The sequence below is a fragment of the Bombina bombina genome, chromosome 6, assembly GCF_027579735.1.
Source record: "Bombina bombina isolate aBomBom1 chromosome 6, aBomBom1.pri, whole genome shotgun sequence".
Taxonomy (NCBI): Eukaryota; Metazoa; Chordata; class Amphibia; order Anura; family Bombinatoridae; genus Bombina; species Bombina bombina.
Genome location: NC_069504.1, coordinates 876060392 through 876087300, shown reverse-complemented (window position 1 = coordinate 876087300; position 26909 = coordinate 876060392). Strand labels below are relative to the sequence as shown.

At 38.9% G+C, this 26909-nt stretch overlaps 1 protein-coding gene across 1 annotated transcript in view; it reads left to right on the top strand.

Moving 5' to 3' along the window:
- The first annotated feature begins 8594 nt into the window (after nt 1-8594).
- Nucleotides 8595-26909, top strand: part of SPAG7 (sperm associated antigen 7) — a 30728-nt gene continuing 12413 nt past the window's right edge. The window contains 6 exon segments of the mRNA XM_053718350.1: nt 8595-8702; nt 14093-14160; nt 14247-14335; nt 23184-23268; nt 24093-24182; nt 24974-25130. Of these exon segments, the coding sequence (XP_053574325.1) occupies nt 8618-8702; nt 14093-14160; nt 14247-14335; nt 23184-23268; nt 24093-24182; nt 24974-25130 (574 nt within the window). The 5' untranslated portion in view covers nt 8595-8617.

Here is a 26909-nt window from a genome sequence, read left to right as displayed (position 1 = left end):
AAACTTTTGGTTTCTCACTGAAATTATTTACAAACAGCTTGTGCAATTATGGCTTAAATGGTTGTAAATGCTTCTCTGGGATCCCCTTTGTTCAGAAATAGCAGACATATATGGCTTTGGCGTTGCTTTTTAGTAATTAGAAGGCTGCTAAATGCCACTGCGCGCTACACGTGTATTATGCCCAGCAGTGAAGGGGTTAAATATGGAGCATGTAGGGAGCTTTTAGGGATAATTTTAGCTTTAGTGTAGTGTAGTAGACAACCCCAAGTATTGATCTAGGCACATTTTGGTATATTTCATGCCACCATTTCACCGCCAAATGCGATCAAATTAAAAAAAACGTTAAATTTTTCACAATTTTAGGTTTCTCACTGAAATTATTTACAAACAGCTTATGCAATTATGGCACAAATGGTTGTAAATGCTTCTCTGGGATCCCCTTTGTTCAGAAATAGCAGACATATATGGCTTTGGCGTTGCTTTTTGGTAATTAGAAGGCCGCCAAATGCAGCTGCATTTCACACGTGTATTATGGCTAGCAGTGAAGGGGTTAATTATGTAGCTTGTAGGGAGCTTGCAGGGTTAATTTTAGCTTTAGTGTAGAGCTCAGCCTCCCACCTGAAACATGAGACCCCCTGATCCCTCCCAAACAGCTCTCTTCCCTCCCCCACCCCACAATTGTCCCCGCCATCTTAAGTACTGGCAGAAACTCTGCCAGTACTAAAATAAAAGCTATATTTGGGCTTTTTTTGTGTTTTTTTTAGCATATTTACATATGCTGCTGTGTAGGATCCCCCCTTAGCTCCCAGCCTCACTGATCCCCCACCAAACAGCTCTCTAACCCTCCCCCTCTGCCTTAATGGGCGCCATCTTGGGTACTGGCAGCTGTCTGCCAGTACCCAGTTTAGTAAAAAAATGTGCCTTTTTATTAAAAAAAAATGCCCTTTTCTGTAGTGTAGCTTCCCCCCCAAGATCAACCCCCCCACCCCTTCCAGGTCCCTTAGCCGTTTATTTACAGCTTTTAAAACTTTTTTTTTTTTTACTTTTCCCAGTTTATTTTTCTGTAGTGCAGCGGTTCCCTCCCGCTCCCGCCCCGTGCACGCGCCCGCCCGCCGTGCTCCCATGCGCGCGCCCGCCCCCCCCCCGCTCCCGATCCCGCCCCCCTCCACTCCATTCGGCACATCGATGGCCGCCCACCCGCCTCCCAGACTTGCTCCCACCCACCAACGTTACCGGCCACCGATGTCCGGTGCAGAGAGGGCCACAGAGTGGCTCTCTCTGCATCGGATGGCCAAGGGGGGTTATTGCAGGATGCCTCGATATCGAGGCATCACTGCAATAACCGGAAAGCAGCTGGAAGCGTGCAGGATCGCTTCCAGCTGCTTTCCAGACCAAGGACGTACGCCACACGTCCTCGGTCATTAACTGTATTTTTTTTGAGGACGTGTGGCGTACGTCCTTGGTCATTAAGGGGTTAAAGGGACACTGAACCCAAATTTTTTCTTTCGCGATTCAGATAGAGCATGCAATTTTAAGCAACTTTCTAATTTACTCCTATTATCAAATTTTCTTCATTCTCTTGGTATCTTTATTTGAAATGCAAGAATGTAAGTTTAGATGCCGGCCCATTTTTGGTGAACAACCTGGGTTGTTCTTGCTGATTGGTGGATACATCCATCCACCAATAAAAAAGTGCTGTTCGGAGTACTGAACCAAAAAAAAAAAAGCTTAGATGCATTATTTTTCAAATAAAGATAGCAAGAGAACGAAGAAAAATTGATAATAGGAGTAAATTAGAAAGTTGCTTAAAACTGCATGCTCTATCTGAATCACAAAAGAAAAAAATTTAGGTTCAGTGTCCCTTTAAGCTTTATGCTGTGTTTTCACTAGTAATGTTGTTCTGATGAAGGGGGATGTTAATTTCCCGAAAACGTTAAATACATTTTGGTTTTCTGAGACCCAAATTTTCCTGTGAGTGCATTTCTTGTTTGGATATGGATATATATATATATATATATATACACACACTGTATATATATATATATATAATATTATATGAAAATGCATCATTGTAAGGCTACTAAAGCCTTTGTTTTACCTATGCAGCTTTATTATTATTTTTTTATATGGAGGTTTCTTCTATATATTTACAGTGTTTTGTTCATTATTAAAATATGGAGCAGAGATTTGTAAATTGGGGTCTAGCGATAAGAAACATCATCTATATTATTAAAAGAACATAAAATCACCTATAATTTTAAACTTTGAAAATCATAATTTTTTATGTTTTCAGAGAAGAAAGTGTAATTAGCTGCTGCACGTCCGATTTCTGACTGCTACCACAAATGCGCATACGCGATGATGTATGATGAGCGTCATCAATACTTACATGAACGTGCCTGAAATGGCATAGAGATGGGGAAGGATGAAGGGGAGTAGTTAGGCGGCCATATTTCGAGCTGAATAATAGATATAACGTGAATGATTACTAGGACGAGTAAAAAGGTAATAAAGAAGGGATGTGGTGCAGGCGGATCTTCAATTAAGTTTAAAAAATATGGGATCCTGTTATGTCGGGTGTTGACTGTCCCTTTAATACTTTTAGGCAATGTATGAGAATTTTTGTTTACTTTTCCCTCCCTCACTTTGGTGGTAACACATGCTTTTAAAAGGTGGTTTATCAGTTTTACATCAACAATCATGATAGGAAAACCTTTCTTTGCAATAGTAATTAAGTTGAACCAGTGTTAAGCCACCTAAAGGTAATACAAGAGGGCAGGCTACCCCCGTCTGCACATGAACAAACAGAATTTGTGCTATATCTGATTGGTTAGCAGGGGTTATTTTGTTCAGGGGGACAGGGAAATCAGTAAAAAGAATAAACATTAAAACATATACTCATTTGACAAAATAAAGCTGCAGTATTCATTGCAAAATTATTCTTATATATGAAGGTTCATAATTATGTAGTTTACAATTTCTGTTTAAAGTCACTTTAAAAACAAATGTTAGCAGAATGAAAAAGCTACAAGCCATTTTTAGATATTGGGGTCCTGGTCTAACTTTTGCTGAAGATCCCCTTAGCTGTACAGGTTTTAAGTACTCAATACATATACATATGTACATGTCTGCCCAGGTCTCTGCAAACAGCCTATACAATAGCAATGAAAAGTGTTTATCAATCAACACCATGGCCCCAATTTATTAAAGGTCTTGCGGACCTGATTCGACACTGTGGATCAGGTCCGCAAGACCTCGCTAAATGCGGAGAGCAATACGCTCTCCGCATTTAACATTGCACCAGCAGCTCACAAGAGCTGCTGGTGCAACACCGCCCCCTGCGGACTCGCGGCCAATAGGCTGCCAGCAGGGAGGTGTCAATCAACCCGATCGTATTCGATCGGGTTGATTTCCAGCGATTCCTGTCCGCCTGCTCAGAGCAGGCGGACAGGGTTATGGAGCAGCGATCTTTAGACCGCTGCTTCATAACTTGTGTTTCTGGCGAATCTGAAGACTCGGCAGAAATACAACCATTCAGGCTCCGTACGGAGCTTGATAAATATGGGCCCAAGTGTGCTAATACATCTCTATAATGTCTCTTGTCGCTATTTTAGAGTTACTTGGACATGTGCATCATAATAGAAGTATTACAAATAGTGTTGGAACAATTGCAAATATGCCCAAAAAGGCAATTTTGGAGCTTTATCAATAGCCTTTAGGTTCAGAATTAGGAAAGGCTAAAATGGTCTTCAAAGGTTGTTGAAAAGTATCTTGATAATCGATTGTGATCAACGATAACTTTTTTGCCCCATGTTAAAAATAGGGCTTTCTCGGGCACATTTAAACAAAAAGTGTCCTTTTTGGATTGAAAAAAAAACAAAACAAAAAAACAGACAATTGAGTGTGATATTTAAAGGGACAGTAAAGTCAAAATTAAACTTTCATGATTCAGATTCAATTTTAAACAACTTTCCAATTTACTTTAATCATCAAATTTGCTTTGGTCTCTTTGTTTAAAGCTAAAGCTAGGTGTGCTCATAGGGTGGTTTCTAAGCCCTTGAAGGCCACCTCTCATCTCTGTGCATTTTATTAGCTTTTCACAGCTAGATGGTGCTAGTTCATGTGTGCCATATAGATCATCCCCATGGAGTTATGCATGAGTCAGCACTAATTGGCTGAAATGCACATTTGTAAAAAGCACCCGGATAGGGGGCAGTCTGCAGAGGCTTAGATACAAGGTAATCACAGAATTAAAAAGTATACTAATATAACCGTGTTGGATATGCAAAACTGGGGAATGGGTAATAAAGGGATTATCTATCATTTTAAACAATAAACATTTTCAAGTAGACTGTCCTGCGCAAATTATATCAGTTATATTCAATTATAAACAAGAGCACGTGCTTAAGAAACTAATAAAACAAAAAATTACACACAAATCAACAGAAGGTAATAAATCATAAAGGCTCCACTGTGTGCGATCATGCAGTGTGCTATAGATAAGTGGTTTGTGAAATAAATGTGACTAATCTAGAAGTCAAAACATTATAGCTACTAGTATATAAAAAAGTAACGTATATAAAAAGGAAAGAGAAGAGTGCCTTAGGGCTACTTTGTAGCAATGTGAAAAATGCAACACTGTCTATTGTAGATCACTGCATGTGCTAACAAACATATAATGTTATAAGAAATAAAATGTTATAGGAAATAGTGGCTAATAAGTGCTGAGATGAGAATAGAAAGTCAAAATAATAATAATAAAGGTGTGATGTCTAAAAGAGTGTAATGTCTCTTGATCGAATATTGAATAATTGAGAATATCAGTCTTGGCAGATATCTGCTAGACATACAACTAGTCATACAATATCTGATAGACATACAACTAGTCATACACTATCTGATAGACATACAACTAGTCATACAATATCTGCTAGACATACAACTAGCAATACAATATCTGATAGACATACAACTAGCAATACAATATCTGATAGACATACAACTAGTCATACAATATCTGATAGACATACAACTAGTCATACAATATCTGATAGACATACAACTAGTCATACAATATCTGATAGACATAAAACTAGCAATACAATATCTGATAGACATACAACTAGTCATACAATATCTGATAAACATACAACTAGTCATACAATATCTGATAGACATACAACTAGTCATACAATATCTGATAGACATACAACTAGTCATACAATATCTGATAAACATACAACTAGTAATACAATATCTGATAAACATACAACTAGTCATACAATATCTGATAGACATACAACTAGCAATACAATATCTGATAGACATACAACTAGCAATACAATATCTGATAAACATACAACTAGCAATACAATATCTGATAGACATACAACTAGTCATACAATATCTGATAGACATACAACTAGTAATACAATATCTGATAGACATACAACTAGTCATACGATATCTGATAGACATACAACTAGTCATACATTATCTGATAGACATACAACTAGTCATACACTATCTGATAGACATACAACTAGCAATACAATATCTGATAGACATACAACTAGTCATACAATATCTGATAGACATACAACTAGTCATACACTATCTGATAGACATACAACTAGTCATACACTATCTGATAGACATACAACTAGTCATACAATATCTGATAGACATACAACTAGTCATACAATATCTGATAGACATACAACTAGTCATACAATATCTGATAGACATACAACTAGCAATACAATATCTGATAGACATACAACTAGTAATACAATATCTGATAGACATACAACTGCTAATATAATAGTTTACTTAAGCCTTTATTGGATAAAATGCAGAATGAGTATGGTATATCTCATATGTCTCATATAAACATATTGATGTAGTAGAACGTATTAGAATGTAAAAGCGTACAGTAATAGAGCATATAAATATGTGATAACATATGAATGTATTAAACGTGGTAATTGCTGCAGCAATAAAAACGACTAAGAGCGTAGTTGTATGTCTATCAGATATTGTATGACTAGTTGTATGTCTATCAGATATTGTATGACTAGTTGTATGTCTATCAGATATTGTATTACTAGTTGTATGTCTATCAGATAGTGTATGACTAGTTGTATGTCTATCAGATAGTGTATGACTAGTTGTATGCCTATCAGATATTGTATTGCTAGTTGTATGTCTATCAGATATTGTATTGCTAGTTGTATGTCTATCAGATATTGTATTACTAGTTGTATGTCTATCAGATATTGTATTACTAGTTGTATGTCTATCAGATATTGTACTGCTAGTTGTATGTCTATCAGATATTGTATTGCTAGTTGTATGTCTATCAGATATTGTATGACTAGTTGTATGTTTATCAGATATTGTATTACTAGTTGTATGTTTATCAGATATTGTATTACTAGTATGTCTATCAGATATTGTATGACTAGTTGTATGTCTATCAGATATTGTATGACTAGTTGTATGTTTATCAGATATTGTATTACTAGTTGTATCTCTATCAGATATTGTATTGCTAGTTGTATGTCTATCAGATAGTGTATGACTAGTTGTATGTCTATCAGATATTGTATGACTAGTTGTATGTCTATCAGATAGTGTATGACTAGTTGTATGTCTATCAGATAGTGTATGACTAGTTGTATGTCTATCAGATATTGTATGACTAGTTGTATGTCTATCAGATAGTGTATGACTAGTTGTATGTCTATCAGATAGTGTATGACTAGTTGTATGTCTATCAGATATTGTATGACTAGTTGTATGTCTATCAGATAGTGTATGACTAGTTGTATGTCTATCAGAGTGTATGACTAGTTGTATGTCTATCAGAGTGTATGACTAGTTGTATGTCTATCAGATATTGTATGACTAGTTGTATGTCTATCAGATAGTGTATGACTAGTTGTATGTCTAGCAGATATTGTATGACTAGTTGTATGTCTATCAGATAGTGTATGACTAGTTGTATGTCTAGCAGATATTGTATGACTAGTTGTATGTCTATCAGATATTGTATGACTAGTTGTATGTCTATCAGATAGTGTATGACTAGTTGTATGTCTATCAGAGTGTATGACTAGTTGTATGTCTATCAGATATTGTATGACTAGTTGTATGTCTATCAGATATTGTATGACTAGTTGTATGTCTATCAGATAGTGTATGACTAGTTGTATGTCTAGCAGATATTGTATGACTAGTTGTATGTCTATCAGATAGTGTATGACTAGTTGTATGTCTAGCAGATATTGTATGACTAGTTGTATGTCTATCAGATAGTGTATGACTAGTTGTATGTCTATCAGATAGTGTATGACTAGTTGTATGTCTATCAGATAGTGTATGACTAGTTGTATGTCTAGCAGATATTGTATGACTAGTTGTATGTCTATCAGATAGTGTATGACTAGTTGTATGTCTAGCAGATATTGTATGACTAGTTGTATGTCTAGCAGATATCTGCCAAGACTGATATTCTCAATTATTCAATATTCGATCGAGACATTACACTCTTTTAGACATCACGCCTTATTTTGACTTTCTATTCTCATCTCAGCACTTATTAGCCACTATTTCCTATAACATTTTATTTCTTATAACATTATATGTTTGTTAGCACATGCAGTGATCTACAATAGACAGTGTTGCATTTTTCACATTGCTACAAAGTAGCCCTAAGGCACTCTTCTCTTTCCTTTTTATATACGTTACTTTTTTATATACTAGTAGCTATAATGTTTTGACTTCTAGATTAGTCACATTTATTTCACAAACCACTTATTTCTAGCACACTGCATGATCGCACACAGTGGAGCCTTTATGATTTATTACCTTCTGTTGATTTGTGTATACTTTTTTGTTTAATAAGCTTCTCAAGCACGTGCTCTTGCTTATAATTGAATATAAGTGATATAATTTGCGCATCCCTGCACATGGTCAGACATATTGCCAGGTACTACATGCATGTTCTATATAAAGTTACACTTGCATATATAATACATTTCTACGCTGCACTTAGCCCACTCTTCTTATGAAGACTGTGCTCCTACTTTGCACTTTGTATATTTAAAACTAAGAAATAAATATATTTTTAAAAAATGTAAAAAAAAAACCACCTCAAATCCAGCTTAGCACCCAGGTGGGAAATGGCTTAGCAGCCAAAGGGTTAAAGGTATTTGTTTTACACATAAACCAAAAATATAGCATTTTTCACTCATTGAAAAGTTTCCCAAACACTATTTTGATTACCTAAATAAACATTATATGCAACCGAACAGCACTGTAGTAATTACGATGTGTGTGTGTGTGGGGGGGGGGGGGGTATTCCACCAAAATGACCCCTTTGGTGTAAAATTATTTGTTATTGTCAAACGCATCCTGAGTGGAAAGTGATTATTTAACTAGTAGTAAGAAGATGAAAACATTTCACGATCGACGCATGCAACAACCAAAGTAATAAGTATGTGAGTTCTTCTAATCGAGTTCCAATTGGAGTCAGGGCGACTTCAAGGCACAGCCCCGTTTAGAAAGCCGCGTACTCGTCTTCCTGAGCGCGCCCCCGTAAACAGAAACAAAGATGGCGGATCTCCTTGGTTCCATACTCAGCTCTATGGAGCGACCGCCGCAGGTCGGCGATCAAGAAACCAGACGCAAGGCCAGAGGTAATTATTTCCTAGAAAAATAGGCAAATATGTAGGGACCATATGGACTATTATATTTAACCTCAAAACGCGGCCTTAGTTTCAGATATTCGTATTAATACACAAGCCTTTAGAGCGGATGGATTCTTAGCTTAGTATTGGTGTCTTTATTAGTTGCCCAGAACGAGGCTTCTGCATCGTATAGGAGGCGACCAATCGCCGTAAGCCTACAATATATTAGTGATCACGGTTGGCTGTCAGGTAACAAAGTGCTCCTCCTTTTCTAGCGAATCTGTGGCAACACCGGTTCCACAACAACCAATCTCTACGAGCTTCAAAGACTGTGAATTAGTTTAAAGGGAAGTGATTCCCAACCTATCCTCGTGTGGCGCAGCAAGACTTGGTTTTTAAAATAGTCTCCCGTTTCTAGTTTGCTCAGAGGCTGTAACTTCAAACTACGTTTTTTGCCTTAATGTGTTGGTTCCCAATGAGAGTAATGGGGTACCTCGTTTTTTTTAAAACGTAAATGGTTTTCAATACAACGTACATGTTTTGGAAAATACCAAAATGAATGACAGAAAAAAAATGTCAAATATAAAACCTAAAAGAAACAAAAACACAGCACTAAACCTATGAGATGTATCACCGGATCTTTGGTCCCTAATAAGTCTCATGGTCTAAACGTGAGATGAAAGAGACAGCAAACATTTAGAAGAAAGAACAATACTTTTATATTGCATTCCACCTTTAGTTTACTGGTTGTTATTCTAAAATGCTTAGCTAGGTGGACTTGTGAACCACCTGTGGTGCTCACATTCACAAGCTCCTTGCTGCCAACTACCTTCTGTGAGCATTCATTTATTTTTAAGTGATTTGTTTGTGCTGCCATTCCACAGTCTCCCACCTTAGCTTGCTCTTGAGGTTCAGTTGTTGAGTCTTAGGGCCTGATTATCTAAAGCTCTCCAGGCTGGCACAATGATCTAAGAAGTCTTGTGAGTACTGCAAGGTCCCTCTAAAAATTAGAAAGGCAAATTTCAGCTTGGGTTGTTTATCTTGTTATTCAGGCTCTTGATGAGGAGAGACACACACAGTACACTATAATGCTTTAAAGAAAGAAATATAAAGTAATCATTTATTTCTCACAGGATACTTAGGGCCAGATTTATAATTATCCGGATGTACAAGGTTCACAGGTAGGGAACCTGGCCGTCTGACAGTACAACTTGTGGCAGGGGCACCCTTAGCATTTGTGGGGCCCTGGGCCCACATCCCAGCGCTCTTATTCCCTTCCCCCTGTATGCACTGGCTTCTGTATGGCCAACCCCTGTCCCAATAATCAGAGTTAACTTTATAAAGAACAACAGTATATGTTACACCTCCTGATACCATCAATATTTCTTTATAAACTAAATACAGTACATACATTGCACCTTCTCATACCCTCACCCCTGAAAGTGCGGGGGCCTCAAGGCGTGGGGACCTGGACAGGTCCCTCTCTCGTCCTATCCAAAGGGCAGGCCTGACTTGTGGGCTGCATTCTCAGCCTATATTTATTTTTGTACAAGCAGATGCACGTGCAACAACACACTCTGCCCTTGCACATCACATCCAGTTGAAAGAGCAGCAGTGCTTGTCAATCGGATCAGTCAAGGGTAATTTTAATGGTGGTGACCCTAAACTGCTGTGAGTTTAACCCCGCCAAGGTGGTTAAACACAGTAGAAATACCACTGGGACTCACAAGACACCGCTCGTTCCAAGCTGAAAATGCTGCTGATCGCTACATTCACAACTGAGTCGTGCCACTAGTGTTGATGATTGTATCGGCAGCGTTTTCGGCCCTGGACCAGCAATGTTTCCAAGTACTGAGCGGTATTTCTACTGTGTTTAACCCCTTTGCAGAGGTTAAACACTCAGAAGTCTAGGGTCGATAGTCTTAAAATGTCATATTTTAACTAGAATAGTCTGTTAAATTGCATTTGCAGGCTCACATAAAGGAGACTACACTGCAAGGGCCATTTGCAGTTTAATAAATTCCCCCCTTAGTGATTTGCAAAAACAAACTGAGAAATAGTACATACATTTTTGATGCAGGTGCACTAGCTTAGCATTTTAGGCAGTCCCCCGTGATCCTTGCATTGAAGTCATGTGATTGCATCAACAATCGTGTGATTTTCTTTTTTCAAGCAAATGTGTACATCTTAACTTTGTTCCGATCTTCAATATTTGTTCCCATCCTGAAGGGGTTAATCCTTTTATTAACACGGGCAGAAATAACATTTAGTAGTAAAACAAAACTCAAAATAAAATGATAAAAAAATCACCTTTTTTAAAAAAAAATAAAGTTGATCAAAAATATAGCAATACATTTTTATTGAAATATATTTAAATGTAACACTTTTTTTTTTTTTCTTCAAAAAGATAAACATGACAAAACAAAAGTCAAAACAATAAAGTGTACAGGATATAATAACATTTTGTACATGCCTTAAACATAAGAATTATTTTTCTTTTCACACAATAGTTGATTGTATCAAATGAAACAACTCACTTTCTTTTGCACTTAGGAGAAGAGATCTTGCAAGGAGTAGTTATATCTCATATGCAAATATCCTTAGGGTAGTATACATCGATACCTTTACTGAGTATTGTAAAGATGTGGATTCCCTATGTTGCAGGTTAGATGTGTGGTATGGATATATTACTCCCGTCAGAATCAATAAAGCCAGCTCATCACAGAGATATAGTACAAGAATAAGAAAGTAGGAGGTAGAAGAGAAGAGAAAAGGGGAGAGAGGAAAGAGAGAGGGAGATGGGTGGATAGGGGACAAGGGGAAAGAAGGGAAGAGAGAGAGAGAGAGGAAAAAAAAAAGGGTGGGGGGAAGAGGGAATATGATAATACGTAAAGGTACATCTAAGGGGGAGGGGGAAGAGCCCAGTCACTAAACCTGAGTGGTTATCAAGTAGACTCATATACCTAAGGAGGTTTCAGGAGCCACACGCTCCAGATCGACCAATATTTGTTCATACGCTCTGTTACACTGTAGAAGCCCCGCTCCATAGAGGCTAAGTAGTCCATAAGTTGGGTTAATTATGCCAAATTAGGAGCCTCCGTCTTTTTCCATGCTCTAGCAATACAAACTTTCACGGCAATCAGAATTATGGCTGCTAGCATTTGCCGAGAGTGTGACACATCCTGCAGACCTATATGCAGAAGAGTTAGAGCAGGAGACCTAGGAAGTGAAAACCCCAGGTCTGTGAGTATTGAGAATACCTCATTCCACAGAGGATTTTTCTTTTCGCAAGACCACCAGATATGTAAATCAGAACCCTGTTGACCACATTCTCTCAGCATAACTGAGAAGCAGAGGGATATATCTTAGCTAGCTTCATAGGAGTTAAGTACCATTTTAGTAAGACCTTAAAGTAGGTCTCTAAATGTGACACACAATGTATGGAAGCCTTAGTGATTGTTGTTGCGTGATCAACGTCTTCCAAAGTAATCTGGATATGCATCTCGCGACCCCAAGCCTTTATCTGCCATGGTAGTGTCTCGCTATACTCGTTCAGAAGGGTTAGGTGATGGTTTGTGAGGGGTCTAATAAGTTTGGACCCTTGTATCCATCTGTTTTCCCAATTAGTCGTTTCCCTAAGATCTGCCCTAGGGAATCCCCAAGCCTGGCAATATCTCAATATTCTAGGCTCTCAATGCGAGCCATCTAGGAGCCTCCTCTATTCGGTGCACTATTTGTCTAGATGTCAACATCCTCTTTTGATGATAGAGGTCTCCTATACAGGTAATGTTCCATGATGACCAGTCCTGCGTATGAATGTTCGGAAGACCATTCAATAGATCCTGAAGGCTGTGTATGGGAGAGGGATGTGGAGCTATTCCCTGATGATGTCTAAGCCTGTGCCAGGCCTGGCAATATCAAGTATTATACTGTTTGTGATCATCAGATCAGGGTGCCTGTGTTTGGGGATCCAAATTAGATCCTTCAGGTCAAGATATTTAGGAATGACAGCAGCTTCAATCAGAAACCAAGCAGGTTTCTCCTCTTCGTTGCTCCATCTGGCGATATGAGTCAATCTAGTTGCGTCATGGTATAAATATATAATAGGGAAAGGAATGCCGCCCCTGCAAACAGGTCGTTGGAGGATACGGTATGCCACTCTCGGTTGTTTTCCTCTCCATACATAATTGATAAATAAGGAGTGGATCTGGAATAGGTATACTTTTGGGATAGGGAATGGTATGCACCGGAAAAGGTAAAATGTAAAATGTAACACTTTTTAAACATAGTACTCACAGGAAGAGAAGAGGAGGGGTCAAGTTGAGTTGATCACAGCATGTTATGTCATTTAATGAAGGCACTCTGATCCTGATCACTGACAGGCATGTGATCACCATGTCCCTGCGATTGCTAGCCTGGGATGGCCTCCATTATGCTATTTGTGCAATGCCTCACTTGTTACAAAAACTGCAGTATACTTTCATTCTTTATTTGGCCCACTTTCCTCTTATTTAACTATAAAAATTGTCCTTGTGAGCTAATGACAAGAAACAAATGTTTGTAACCACCAATTACCAGCTAGTTTCCAGGTGTGCGCTGCTGCTGAGGATGTGGATGTTATGTTTTTCAACAAAGTATATGAAGATAACAAAGTCAATTTGATAACAGAAGTTAATTTAAGTGTCTTAAAATGACATGCCCTCTTTGAATCATGAAAGTTTAAAGGGACGGTCTACACCAGAATTTTTGTTTAAAAAGATAGATAATCCCTTTATTACCCATTCCCCAGTTTTGCATAACCAACACTGTTATATTAATACACTTCTTACCTCTGTGATTACCTTTTATCTAAGCCTCTGCAGACTGCCCCCTTATTTCAGTTCTTTTGACAGACTTGCATTTTAGCCAATCAGTGCTCACTCCTAGGTAACTCCATGTGCGTGAGCACAATGTTATCTATATAGCACAACGTCCTCTAGTTGTGAAAAACTGTTCAAATGCATTCATATAAGAGGTGGACTTCAAGGTCTAAGAAATTGGCATATGAGCCTAATACCAAGAGAACAAAGCAAAATTGATGATAAAAGTAAATTTTGACTAGACTGTCCCTTTAATTTTGACTTTCATGCCTCTTTAACCCTTTCATGACAGGGTCAATTTGTGCACGCAATCGTGGGATTTCAATGATGGGATCTGGTCAGCGGGACGTCCCTATGACTCTAGTCACGCCCTCCAGAACGCAATCCTATCCTAGAAGCGCCGTTGGCTTCAGGACAGCCAAACGGCTAGAATGTTCTATTCCGTCCTAACGGCACTAAAGCCCGGCCCGGTTAAGATGGAATAGAACGTTGTAACGGCTTTAAAAGGTTAATAATAATTTTGTTTGTGTACTTCTGCAGAGCAAGCTGCAAGACTTAAAAAGATGCAAGAGCATGAGAAGAGACAGAAAGTGGAATTTAGGAAACGGGTGAGTTGCAAACCTATTTTATATACAATGGTAACAATCTAATATTTTCTTTGCTCTTATTGTTTTGTTCTCTTGGTCTTTCTCAGATGGAGAAAGAAGTGTCTGACTTTATTCAGGACAGCACGCAGACCAAGAGAAAATTCCAACCCATGGGGAAGATTGAGAGAAGCATCCTGTGAGTACCTGTTCTTGTTGGTAAACCCACATTTTTGGTTCAGAACACTGGATAGCGCTTACTGATTGGCGATACCCACCAATCGGAAAGTGCATCCCAGGTTCTGAACCAAAAATGGGCAGGCTCCTAAACTTACATTCTTGCTTTTCAAATAAGGATAGCAAGAGAGCGAAGAAAAATTGATAATATGAGTATTAGAAAGTTACTTAAAATTGCATGCTCTATCTGAATCATGTAAGAAAACGTGGGTTTAGTTTCCCTTTTAAAAGGCAATTATAATGAAAATAAAAATATTTTTTCATTATTTATAATTGCCTAATAATAATAATGTATATGTAAAAACTATTGATTCACCATGCTGTAATTCGTTAGAACATTTAATTTTATCATTAGCGAGACTGCAGGTCTATTTTTATCCTCCCAAACGGGTTGCACACAGTTAAAGTTCCGCTCAGGAGACACAGTAAACTGCTACTGACCCCATCAACTGCACGACTGCCACTGCTGATTGCGAGAATTAAACACATAACACATTATGGCATGCAATTACTGTTCAATATTATGGCCCTTTTGAATTATTATTAGAATTATAAATACGCATCATTGTGGAACAATGATTTTGTTATATAGAACTTACCTTCCTTATTCTTGTGATGCCGGTATTCTTTAAAAAGATCCGAAGTACCTGCCAGTGTTAAGTATGTTTTTGACACAGGTATAACAAAGTTTGACAAAGCTTGACAAACCCAAGCACCAGGAACCTTACAATTAGGCCCATGCACCCTGATTTAGAGTCCCCAGGACACCCATGGCACCAAAAATTTAGCTCTGTGCAGCTTTTTAGGCCTGCAGCTGTGAAATACAAATTCAACTTGTATTGGTTATTATATAATAAAATACATCTCATATTTACTTATCTATATTCTTAGACAAATATGTATAATGATGTGTCTGTATAATAATAATAAAATATATATATATATATATATATATACTATATATATATATACTATATATATATATATATATATATATATATATATATATATATATATATACACACACACACACTTGAAGCTTTGTATTTAATGTCACATTAAGCAAGATCATACCAATACATTTGTATTGCTAAAAGTTGTACTTGCCTCATGCTTTTTAAAGAGGCCAAAAATCAAACTCAATTGCTGTTTTTTGTTTTGTTTGGAAACTTGGATGTGTTTACCTATCTATCTTTTATTAGATATCAGTTTTTCAGATTATTGGTGCATTGATTTACACTTTTTGGTCTGTAATTTAGTAGATTAATATATTGTCATTTCTTTCCTATGGCATGGAGAGTCCACAACGTTATTCCAATTACTAGCGGAATATTCAACTCCTGGCCAGCAGGAGAAGGCAAAGAGCACTTCAGCAAAGCTGTTAAGTGTAACTTCCCTTACCCATACTCCCCAGCCATTCTCTTTGCCTTTGTCAATGGAGGATGTGCGAAGATTGTGTCTGAAGATTTTTAATCCTTTTAATGGGTACTTTTCCCTGCAAGCAAGGATTAGGGGTTATGCTGTGTCCATGTCAATCTCTTTAGTAAGAGTAATGGTGGCTATTAGCAGTTAGAAAGTTGCGAGGTTGTCTTTGCTTTATTTCTAACGTTATTTCTACCCCTTCATAGAAAGCCAGGGTTGGTTACTCTGCTTTTTCTTTAGGTCCCTGATAGAGAGTGGAGTGTCTATCACACCAAAGAAGCTGTTCCTGCCCTGCAGCTGGATCCACAGGTAAGTGCGTTTGCCTTCTAGGTATTGAAGGACAGCACTTGGGAATTGTTAATTCCTCTTGCGGACCACCATTTGGGACATATTTAACCTTTTATAGATGGGTTAATTTTTTTGGGCAGTACTTTTTTGACAGAGCACTGGAATGTGAAACTTTTAAGGGGTTAAATAGTACCCTTAACATTTATGAGACTGGCTATGTTTGAGGGAAACAATAGGTCCCTAGTTATTCATTTTTATTATTCACTATATTAGGCTGTGGGACATGACAGGGATCTTCTTGTTAGTACTAGTTATTCTGTGAGAGCAGTGTGCGTAAACTTATGTTTCTTTGATCAGCAAAAATGCGTAGCTTTTCTGTGACGCAGTTTTATTTCTTCTCCGATCATGTGACTCACCCGCTCTTCCGCTTTAGTCTATGCAGAGCGGAGTGAGTTAGCGTAACGGCTTTGCGTCAGAAACTTCATCTCCTCTCGGTTTTAATCTATTATTGGAGGTTCCATGACAGCGGATCTGCATCTGGGTAGTCTTTCAGTTCTAGTGTGCTCTGGTCCTGGTGCGGTAAGACTCCTCAGCTAGCTGAGGTATAGAGATGTTAGGGAAGCATAGTTTAAAGATTTTTCTTTCTTTTTTGCTTAAAAACTCTGTCAGCCCTAAAAAGACAAAGGGTGATTGCACTTCTAGTAATTTTTAATACTTTTTATTTTTATTAATTTGGGAACTAGTTCTGTTATTATGGATTCAGACCATATTACATCTATTTCCTTTGAAAAATGTTTGCTTTGTCTGGAGGCTCAGATTGTACCTCCTGTGCAATTCTGCTCCACTTGCTTATCTAAGACTAACCTTTAAAGAAAAATTACTTCCTTCAGAGCCACATGTCTCTCAGGATAATACTGTTTAGGATATGCCACAGCTTTCTCCTCAGACGTCCCAAGCTATAACTGTGTCACCCTCTCAACCTCCTGGAGGTGTTTATTTGCCAGGAGATTTTGCTGCACAAATATCCTCTGCGGTGTCTGCAGCTTTATCTGCTTTCCCTACTTCGGGTAAGCGTAAGAGGAAAGCTAGACCTATTTCGGCTAGTAAGGTTTCTGACCCCTCTAAATCTGCGTTGGTCAACCTTTCTCACTTGTCTGAGGAGGAGGAGACTTCAGTTGCTTCTGAAGGTGAGATCTCAGACTCTGACACTATGGGGGAAAAAATCTTCTGAACCTGAAGAAGTTAATTTCAGATTTAAGCTTGAACATCTCCGGTTGCTACTGAAGGAGGTTCTAACTACTTTTGATGACTCAAACTTTGGTTACTGTCAACCCTAAAAAGTCTACTAAACTTAATAGAGTTTGGATTCTCTCTCATCATGAGTTGGTTTCTCCTGTTCCAGACAAGATGTCTGAAATTATAGCTCAGGAATGGGATAAGCCAAGGGTTTCCTTTTCCCCTTCCCCTGTTTTTAAAAAGATGTTTCCTGTTGCTGACTCAATGCGTGACTCATGGCGCACTGTGCCTAAAGTAGAAGGAGCCATCTCTACTCTAGCTAAAGAACCACCATTCCTATAGAGGATAGTTGTTCTTTTTAAGGATCCCATGGATAAGAATCTAGAGGCTTACTTAAAAAAGATGTACATCCATCAGGGTTTACAGTGGCAGCCGGCGGCAAGTACGAGATGTCCCAGATCTGTGGACATAGTATCACAGGGTTACAAAATAGGATTCAAGTCTTGCCCTCCAAGGGGCAGATTTCTCCTGTCAAGACTATCCTCAAACCAGGTAAGGAGGGAGGCCTTCTTAAACCGCATAGAGGACCTATCCTCGCTGGGAGTTATTGTACCAGTTCCTCTAGAGGAAGAAGGTCAAGGATTTTATTCAAATCTATTTGTGGCTCCCAAAAAGGAGGGATTTTTCTGTCCCATCCTAGACCTAAAGTGTCAACAAATTCCTCAGGGTGTTGCGTCCTTCAAGATAGAAAATATTCGTTCCATTCTTCCATTGGTTCATGACAACTATAGACCTGAAGGATGTACATTTACACATCCCATTCACAGGGATCATCACCAGTTTCTAAGGTTTGCTTTTCTGGACAAGCATTTCCAATTTGTTGCACTTCTGTTTTGGTCTTGCCACATTTCCAGAATATTTACAAAGGTCCCGGGAGCTCTATTGGCTGTGATCAGATCCCAGGGAATTGCTGTGGCGCCTTATCTAGACGACATCTTGGTTCAGGCGTCCTCTTTTCTACTAGCAAAATCTCATACAGAGATGTTCTCTTTTCTACGTTCCCACGGGTGGAAAGTAAATCTGGAAAAGAGTTCTCTAGTTCCGGCTACAAGAATGTTTTTCCTAGGAAATTTTTCCTGATGAACGTCAGAAAATCCAAACTTCTTGCCTTTCCCTCCACTCTATTTGTCCATCAGTGGCTCAATGCATGGAGCTAATTGGTCTTATGGTGGCTTCCATGGACATCAATCCTTTTGCTTGGTTTCATCTACGTCCGCTGCCGCTTTGCATGCTCAGTTAATGGAACGGAGACCATTCAGATTTATCGCAGAGAATAAATCTGGATTCCCTAACAACGGACTCTCTCTCATGGTGAATTTCACAGGAATATCTGTCTCGGGGCACTTCCTGAGACCTTCCTGGGTGACCACGGATGCCAGCCTATCAGGCTGGGGAGCTGTTTGGGGTTCTCTAAAAGCCCAGTGCCTGTGGTCTCGGAAAGAGTCTTCTCTTTCCATAAACATCTTGGAGTTGAGAGCAATCTTCAATGCCTTGACAGCTTGGACTCAATTATCTTTAGTCCGGTTTATCCAGTCTGACAACATCACCTCAGTGGCTTACATCAACTGCCAGGGAGGAACTCTGAGTTCCTTGGCAATGAAGGAGGTGACTTGCATTCTGCAGTGGGCGGAAGCTCACGATTGGCTTCTATCTGCCATCCACATTCCAGGGGTGGACAATTGAGAGCCGGGACTTTTCATCCCGGGGAGTTGGCTCTCCATCCGGATGTTTTCTCCAGGATAACCCTCAGGTTGGGGGTTCTGGAGTTGGATCTGATGGTGTCTCGTCAGAACACCAAGCTTTCAAAGTACGGTTCAAGGTCAAGAGATCCTCAGGCCTCCCTGATAGATGCTCTGGTGATTTCTTGGGATTTCTGTCTAGCATAGCATACCTGTTTACTCTCCTTCCACTAGTCATCGCTCGTATTAAGCAGAAGAGAGCGTCTGTGATTATATAGCTCCTGCCTGGCCTCGCATGATCTGGTTTGCAGATCTGGTGAAGATGTCATCTCTTCTACCTTGGAGGTTACCTCTGTGGAAGGACCTTCTTATTCAGGGTCCATTCCTCCATCCAAATCTGGATTCTCTGAAGCTGACTGCTTGGAGATTGAACGCCTAGTTTTGTCTAGACGTGGTTTTTTGGAAGCGGTCATTGATACTATGCTTCAGGCTTGTAAACCTGTCACTTGCAGGATTTGCCATAAGGTATGGCGTAAATACCTTTTTTTGGTGCAAAGCTAAAGGTTTCTCCTGGAGTCGGGTGAGGATTCCCCGAATTTTCTTTTCTTCAGTTTGGCCTGGAGAAAGGTTTGTCAGTCAGTACTCTGAATGGTCAAATTTCTGCACTGTCTATTCTTTTGTACTAAAACATCTGGCAGATTTACTAGGTGTTCAGGCCCTGGTCAGAATCAGGCCTGTGTTTAAACCTGTTGCTCTTCCTTGGGAGCCTTAACCTAGTTCTTAAAGTTCTGCAGCAGGCTCCGGATTGAGCAATTGCATGTTGTTGATATAAAATTATCTTGGAAGGTTTTGTTTCTTCTTGCTATTTCTTCAGCTCGCAGAGTTTCTAAGCTTTCGGCTTTGCAGTGTGATTTTTTTTCCCTGTACCTTTATTTTTTCATGCTAATAAGGCAGTCCTTCGTACTAAATTGGGGTTTCTCCCTAAGGTGGTGTCGGATCGAAACATTAATCAGGAGATTGTTGTTCCTTCTTTTTGTCCTAATTTTTCTTCTCATAAGGAACGTCTTTTGCATAACTTGGATGTGTGCGTGCTCTAAAATTTTACCTACAAGCTACTACTATTTTCGGCAATCTTCTGCCCTGTTTTGTTGTTTTCTCTGGAAGGTGTAAGGGTCAGAAGGCCACTTCTACTACCCTTTCCCTATGGTTAAGAAGTATGATTCGTTTTGCTTACGAGACAGCTGGACAGCAGCCTCCTGAGAGAATTACGGCTCATTCCACTAGGGCTGTTATCTCATCTTTGGCTTTCAAAAATGAAGCTTCGGTGGAACAGCTTTGCAAGGCGGCAACATGGTCCACTTTGCATACTTTTTCCAAAATTCTACAAATTTTGTTTACTTTTTGCCTCGGCTGAGGCCTTTTTTTGGGAGAAAAGTTTCTTCAAGCGGCGGTGCCCTTCTGTTTAGGTCCCTCCTGCCTTGTTCTCCCTCCCTTTTCATTCCATGTCCTCTAGCTTGGGTATTGGTTCCCACTAGTAATTGGAATGACGTTGTGGACTCTCCATGCCATAGGAAAGAAAACAAAATTTATGCTTACCTGATAAATTTCTTTATTTCCGGGCATGGAGAGTCCACGACCCCGCCCTCTTTTTAATTGTGATAATTTGGGAGTTTTTTTTGAGTAAACCTCAGACACCTCTCTATATGCTTGTGTTTCTTCTTTTTCTGTTTTACCTTTGGCTGATGACTGGGGATTATGGGTAAGGGAAGTTACATTTAACAGCTTTGCTGGGGTGCTCTTTGCCTCCTCCTGTTGGCCAGGAGTTGAATATCCCACTAGTAATTGTAATGAGTTGTGGACTCTCCATGCCTGGAAAGAACTACATTTATCAGGTAAGCATACATTTTGTATAATTGTGGTGTTTTTATTCTTTTTTTTTTTTTTTATTTACATGCCCTCTTGTTCCAGAAGGTTGCTCTCAGTGTCTAATGTTCTTTGTTTCAGGACTTATACAATATCTCACAAAAGTAAGAACACCCCTCACATTTTTGTAAATATTTTATTATATCTTTTCATGTGACAACACTGAAGAAATGACACTTTGCTACAATGTACAGTAGTGAGTGTACAGCCTGTATAACAGTGTAAATTTGCTGTCCCCTCAAAATAACTCAACACACAGCCATTAATTTCTAAACCATTGGCAACAAAAGTGAGTACACCCCTAAGTGGAAATGTCCGAATTGGGCCCAATTAGCCATTTTCCCTTCCCGGTGTCATGTGACTTGGTAGTGTTACAAGGTCTCAGGTGTGAATGGGGAGCAGGTGTGTTAAATTTGGTGTTATCGCTCTCACACTCTCTTACTGGTCACTGGAAGGAAGGTAAACATGGCACCTCATGGTAAAAAAAACTCTCTGAGGATCTGAAAAAAGAATTGTTGCTCTACATAAAGATGGCCTAGGCTATAAGAAGATTGCCAAGACCTTGAAACTGAGCTGCAGCACGGTGGGCAAGACCATACAGCGGTTTCACGGAACAGGTTCCACTCAAAACAGGCCTTGCCATGGTCGACCAAAGAAGTTGAGTGCACATGCTCAGCGTCATATCCAGAGGTTGTCTTTGGGAAATATATGTATGAGCGCTGCCAGCATTGCTGCAGAGGTTGATGGGGTGGGGGATCAGCATGTCAGTGCTCAGACCATATGCCGCACACTGCATCAAATTGGTCTGCATGACTGTCGTCCCAGAAGGAAGCTTCTTCTAAAGATGATGCACGAGAGCCCGCAGTTTGCTGAAGACAAGCAGACTAAGGACATGGATTACTGGAACCATGTCCTGTGGTCCGATGAGACCAAGATAAACCTATTTGGTTCAGATGGTGTCAAGCGTGTGTGGCGGCAACCAGGTGAGGAGTACAAAGATAAGTGTCTCTTGCCTACAGTCAAGCCTGCATGAGTGCTGCTGGCACTGGGGAGCTACAGTTCATTGAGGGAACCATGAATGCCAACATGTACTGTGACATACTGAAGCAGAGCATGATCCCCTCCCTTCGGAGACTGGGTCGCAGGGCAGTATTACAACATAACGACCCCAAACACACCTCCAAGACGACCACTGCCTTGCTAAAGAAGCTGAGGGTAAAGGTGATGGACTGGCCAAACATGTGTCCAGACCTAAACCCTATTGAGCATCTGTGAGGCATCCTCGAATAGAAAGTGGGGGAGCGCAAGGTCTCTAACATCCACCAGCTCTGTGATGTCGTCATGGAGGAGTAGAAGAGGACTCCAGTGGCAACCTGTGAAGCTCTGGTGAACTCCATGCCCAAGAGGGTTAAGACAGTGCTGGAAAATAATGGTGACCACACAATATTGATACTTTGAGCCCAAATTAGACATTTCCACTTAGGGGTGTACTCACTTTTGTTGCCAACGGTTTAGACATTAATGGCTGTGTGTTGAGTTATTTTGAGTGGACAGCAAATTTACACTGTTATACAGGCTGTACACTCACTACTTTACATTGTAGCAAAGTGTTATTACTTGAGTGTTGTCACATGAAAAGATATAAGAAAATATTTACAAAAATGTGAGGGGTGTATTCACTTTTGTGAGATACTGTACATGGGTTTAGTCAGTTAAAGGGACTGTAAACTAATAGTTTTCCCTTTCATGATTCAGGCAGAGCATGGACTTTTAAACAGCTTTCCAATTTACTGCTTTTATGTAATTTGCGTTCTTTTGGTATCCTTTGTTGAAAAGCATACCTGGATAGGCCTAGGAGCAGCAATACACTACTGGGAGCTAGCTGCTAATTGGTGGCTGCACATATATGGCTTGTTATTGACTCACCAGATGTGTTCTGCTAGCTCCCCTTAGTGTATTGTTGCTCCTTCAACAAAGGATACCAAAAGAATGGAGCTAATTTCATAATATAAGTAAATTGGAAATGTGTTTAAAAGTGTATGCTCTGTCTGAATCCTGTCCCTTTTATGGGGACACAATTAGAAATCTTACTCTAGATTGTTTGTTTTCTATTATGTTGGGGTTTTTTATTTTTTTATTCTGGAACTTCTGGGGTTTTTTTTTTTTTTTTTTTTTTTTATACTTCTATCTCTCCCCTTTCAGACATGATGTGGTGGAAGTAGCTGGTCTGACTTCTTTTTCATTTGGAGAAGATGAGGAAAGCAGATATGTCATGATTTTTAAGAAGGTAAGTTGATCAATTTATGTATCGAAGGTAGGGGTGTTCCATTTTCCATTGTTTGTAAATTCTATGGCGTGTCTTTTAACCCTTTCGTGACAGTGTAAAAGTGTCTACATCGGAACACCTGTTCCGATGTAGACAAATTGAAACTACGCGATTGTGCATACGATTGCGAGATTTCAATTATTGGATCGCATCTGGGGGGCGTCCCTACAACCCTAGGAACGCCCTCCAGACCGCGATCAAGTCCTTGAAGCGCAGAAGGCTTCAGGACAGCCGTTTGATATGACGTTCTATTCCGTCATAACGGCTTTAAAGCCCAGTGTAAATATGACGGAATAGAACGGCATAACGGCGTTAAAAGGTTAATATTTCTTTGGCGACACTAATTTTTGCAAATAATGCCAGTTTGACACCCCTGATCTAAAGAATCATTAAATACAGGAGAATTGTGTAATCAACATGAGACAATACAATAATACTTGCTCTGAATTATAAATGAGTAGAATTTTTTTTCTTTTCTTTTTTCTGACAAGTTTAAAGTTTTCCTTCAACAATTTCTCTGCCACATGTATCATGTGATAGCCATCAGTGAATTACAGACATATGTTTACACTGCAAACTCTTGCACATGCTCAGTAGGAGTTAGTGCATATAAGACAACTGTGGACAATATTATAATGAAAGTAAATTTATTTTATATAGTCTCATGTATTTTAATAATTTTTATATATATATATCTAACATTCTCAACTATGATGCTTTTTTAAGTTGACCTTGAAAACTTCTTCTTCCTTCTTCTTTCAATACCTTGTTGCTTTTCCCCACAGGAGTTTGCTCCCTCTGATGAAGAGTTAGAAGCTTACCGTAAGGGTGAAGAGTGGGACCCACAGAAAGCTGAAGAGAAAAAGAAATTAAAGGTAGAGAACTGACTACACTCTTTGACCGTAAACACCTCTTGCTTTTGTGTAAAAATTGTGCTTGTCCCACGCTCCCTAGAGAGGTCTAAAAGCAAAATCTGTCACCTGCAAAACGTGGGACAAAAACATTATTTACTGTTTAATGTAATGTCCCTGTAAGTTAGTTTGGGTCTACCTGCTTATAAAGTGTATTGGGGTGGTGTGTTTATGTAAATATGGGATTGCTGTAATGTACTTGTGCACCTGTTTTCTTCTTAAGGCCATAGCTGGGGTGCAAAACACTTATATTGTGAAACCTTTCTATTTGTGAAGTGATTTAGTGTGCATATTTATATGATTTATTTTTTTGCATCTAAAATCATATTGTAAAAGGTTAGATTGATTTAAAATCTTTAGTTCCTATTCTGAACCAAAAGGTTGTTTACAAACTTGCATTTCCAATCTTGCATTTTTTTTTGTCATAGTTAGTGTGGGGGTTTTTTATGCTCCTTTTAACCTGATGATTATTTAACATTTAAATTCTACAGCTACTCTCTAAAGGATTGCTTAAAAAAGACAAAATCCACTCATCTGTCTCCTGTTCAAACACAAAGCTATAGTTTTATTTAATTAATGAACAAATTTGTAATTTGTTTTGAAAAAGAATAAGAAAACATTTTTACAAATTTCTGTTTATTGAAAGAAATGAACAATAACCTACAATAGTAAAGTAAAAAGGTGCTGTCCTGTAAAACTGACATTTTCTGTATAGTTCTATTTCAAACTAACCATTCTGTCTCCTCTTTATTCAGGAGATGGCACAGAAAGAGGCAGAAGAAGCTGCTTTGAGAGCTCCAACAAGTGTAAATCCAGCTACAGACTACAAGGATAAATATAGCCACCTAATTGGAAAGATTGCTGCAAAGGATGCTGCCCATACCCTTGAAGCCAACAAAGCATATGGATGTGGTAAGGGCCTACTCATGCACATTAGTGTTACCATAAAATAATACAATGATTCAACATTTTATACGTTTTTAATCTCTTGCTGGATGTGAGATTGGATTATCTTGTTTAAACAGTGCCCTGCAACTATAACTTTGGGTGTGGTCCACTGAATTAAATTCTCACTATAATCTGCTTCATCAGTGCTAAGTTTACACTTTGATTTACTGTGATCTCATGGAATTTCACAGAAATCTCACAAGATTTCATATTAAACTTACCTTAAAGAGCCATAATGAAAAAGTACATGCTCAAATTCGTAGAGTATGTAATTTTAACACTAGTGATGTCCCAACTCTGTGTTTAACCCCTGCAAGGAGGTTAAACACTTTTTGTTAAAGTACAGCATGGGAGCCACAGAGCACTGCTAGTTCCGAGCATACACTGTCACTGACCCAATCAGCATTAGTGGTTGCATGACCCAGCTGTGCCACTACTGCTGCTGATTGGGTGAGCAGTAGTCTTTTACTCTGGACCAGCAGTGCTCTTCTGCTTCCCATGGTACTTTAATTATATGTTTAACCCATTTGCTGGGGTTAATGAAACCGTATAGTCAATATTAAACTTTCATGATTCAGAAAGAGCATGCCCCTTTAAGCACATAGTTGGGTTTCTCTATTGCTAAAATAACACATTGGAGCATGCAATTTTTTTTCATTATTTTGTCAATAAACTGAGGAGGGAGATAACATGACTGTACCTACACATGCCAGATGCACACTCCCTTGCAAGTCCTGGGACTAGTGTCCTGATTGGGTACTTAAAGTTGCTTTACAATGGGATGTGGCTATTGAGGAAATGTTGAGGTAAAATATCTTCCTTTTTTAGACAGAGATGTTCAGGGGATATTTTCTAGTCACCTTTTTACAGATAATGCTGCATCACTTTCAAGTGATTTAGTATTTGGGAGTCGGGTCCCTTTTATGACACCAGTATTTTATGTATATCAAGATAGCACTATAAAAAATTATACATATATTAACCAATACATCAGTTTATGAAAGTCTTGCTAAAATTTCATTTTTTTTAAATCTAGAAAATTGCAATAAAGGATGAATTGAACATACAATTGGTTTCAGTGATAGATGATAATTGTCTATTTAGCCTAGTTATAGGTTTCTGTAATGGGCTGAATATTGAGAAGAATATGTGAAACTTGGAGTCTGAGAGTGCCTGTCAGTGATTTCCAGGGAACGGAGGAAGTGGATGAAAAGTGTCAAACATAGAAACATAGATTTTGATGTCTGATAAGAACCATAGGTCCAACAAGTCTGCCCATAATTTTCTAAAAACTTAAACTTACCTAGTTTGTAGGATATTCTTATGTTTATCCCAGGCATTCCTGAAGTCTTTACCACCTCTATCACGAAAAACCTCAGGATTTAGCTAAGAAGGAGTTAATTCTGTGTAGCTTGAACTCAAAACAGTTATTTGGTTTTCAAGAAGAATTGTGACTTGTGTTTTCTTTGAAGTGACAGGAGCCTCCTAAATAGCCCCACCAACTGTTATTGTGTATGCATTGAGTCATAAAGCCACTCAAGCTCTAAGTTTCAGAAAATACACAGGAAAGGGTTTATGGCTTAGGCTGTCAATAGAATGCATAATGCAAAACAGGGCCTCCATCACAAAAACTAACCAGGTCACTGAAAGGACATTGGTATATTATGTACATATGTGTGTTAAAACTGTTATAACCTTAAATGAAGGTAATTATGACAACCTATGGCATATTTGATATCAAAC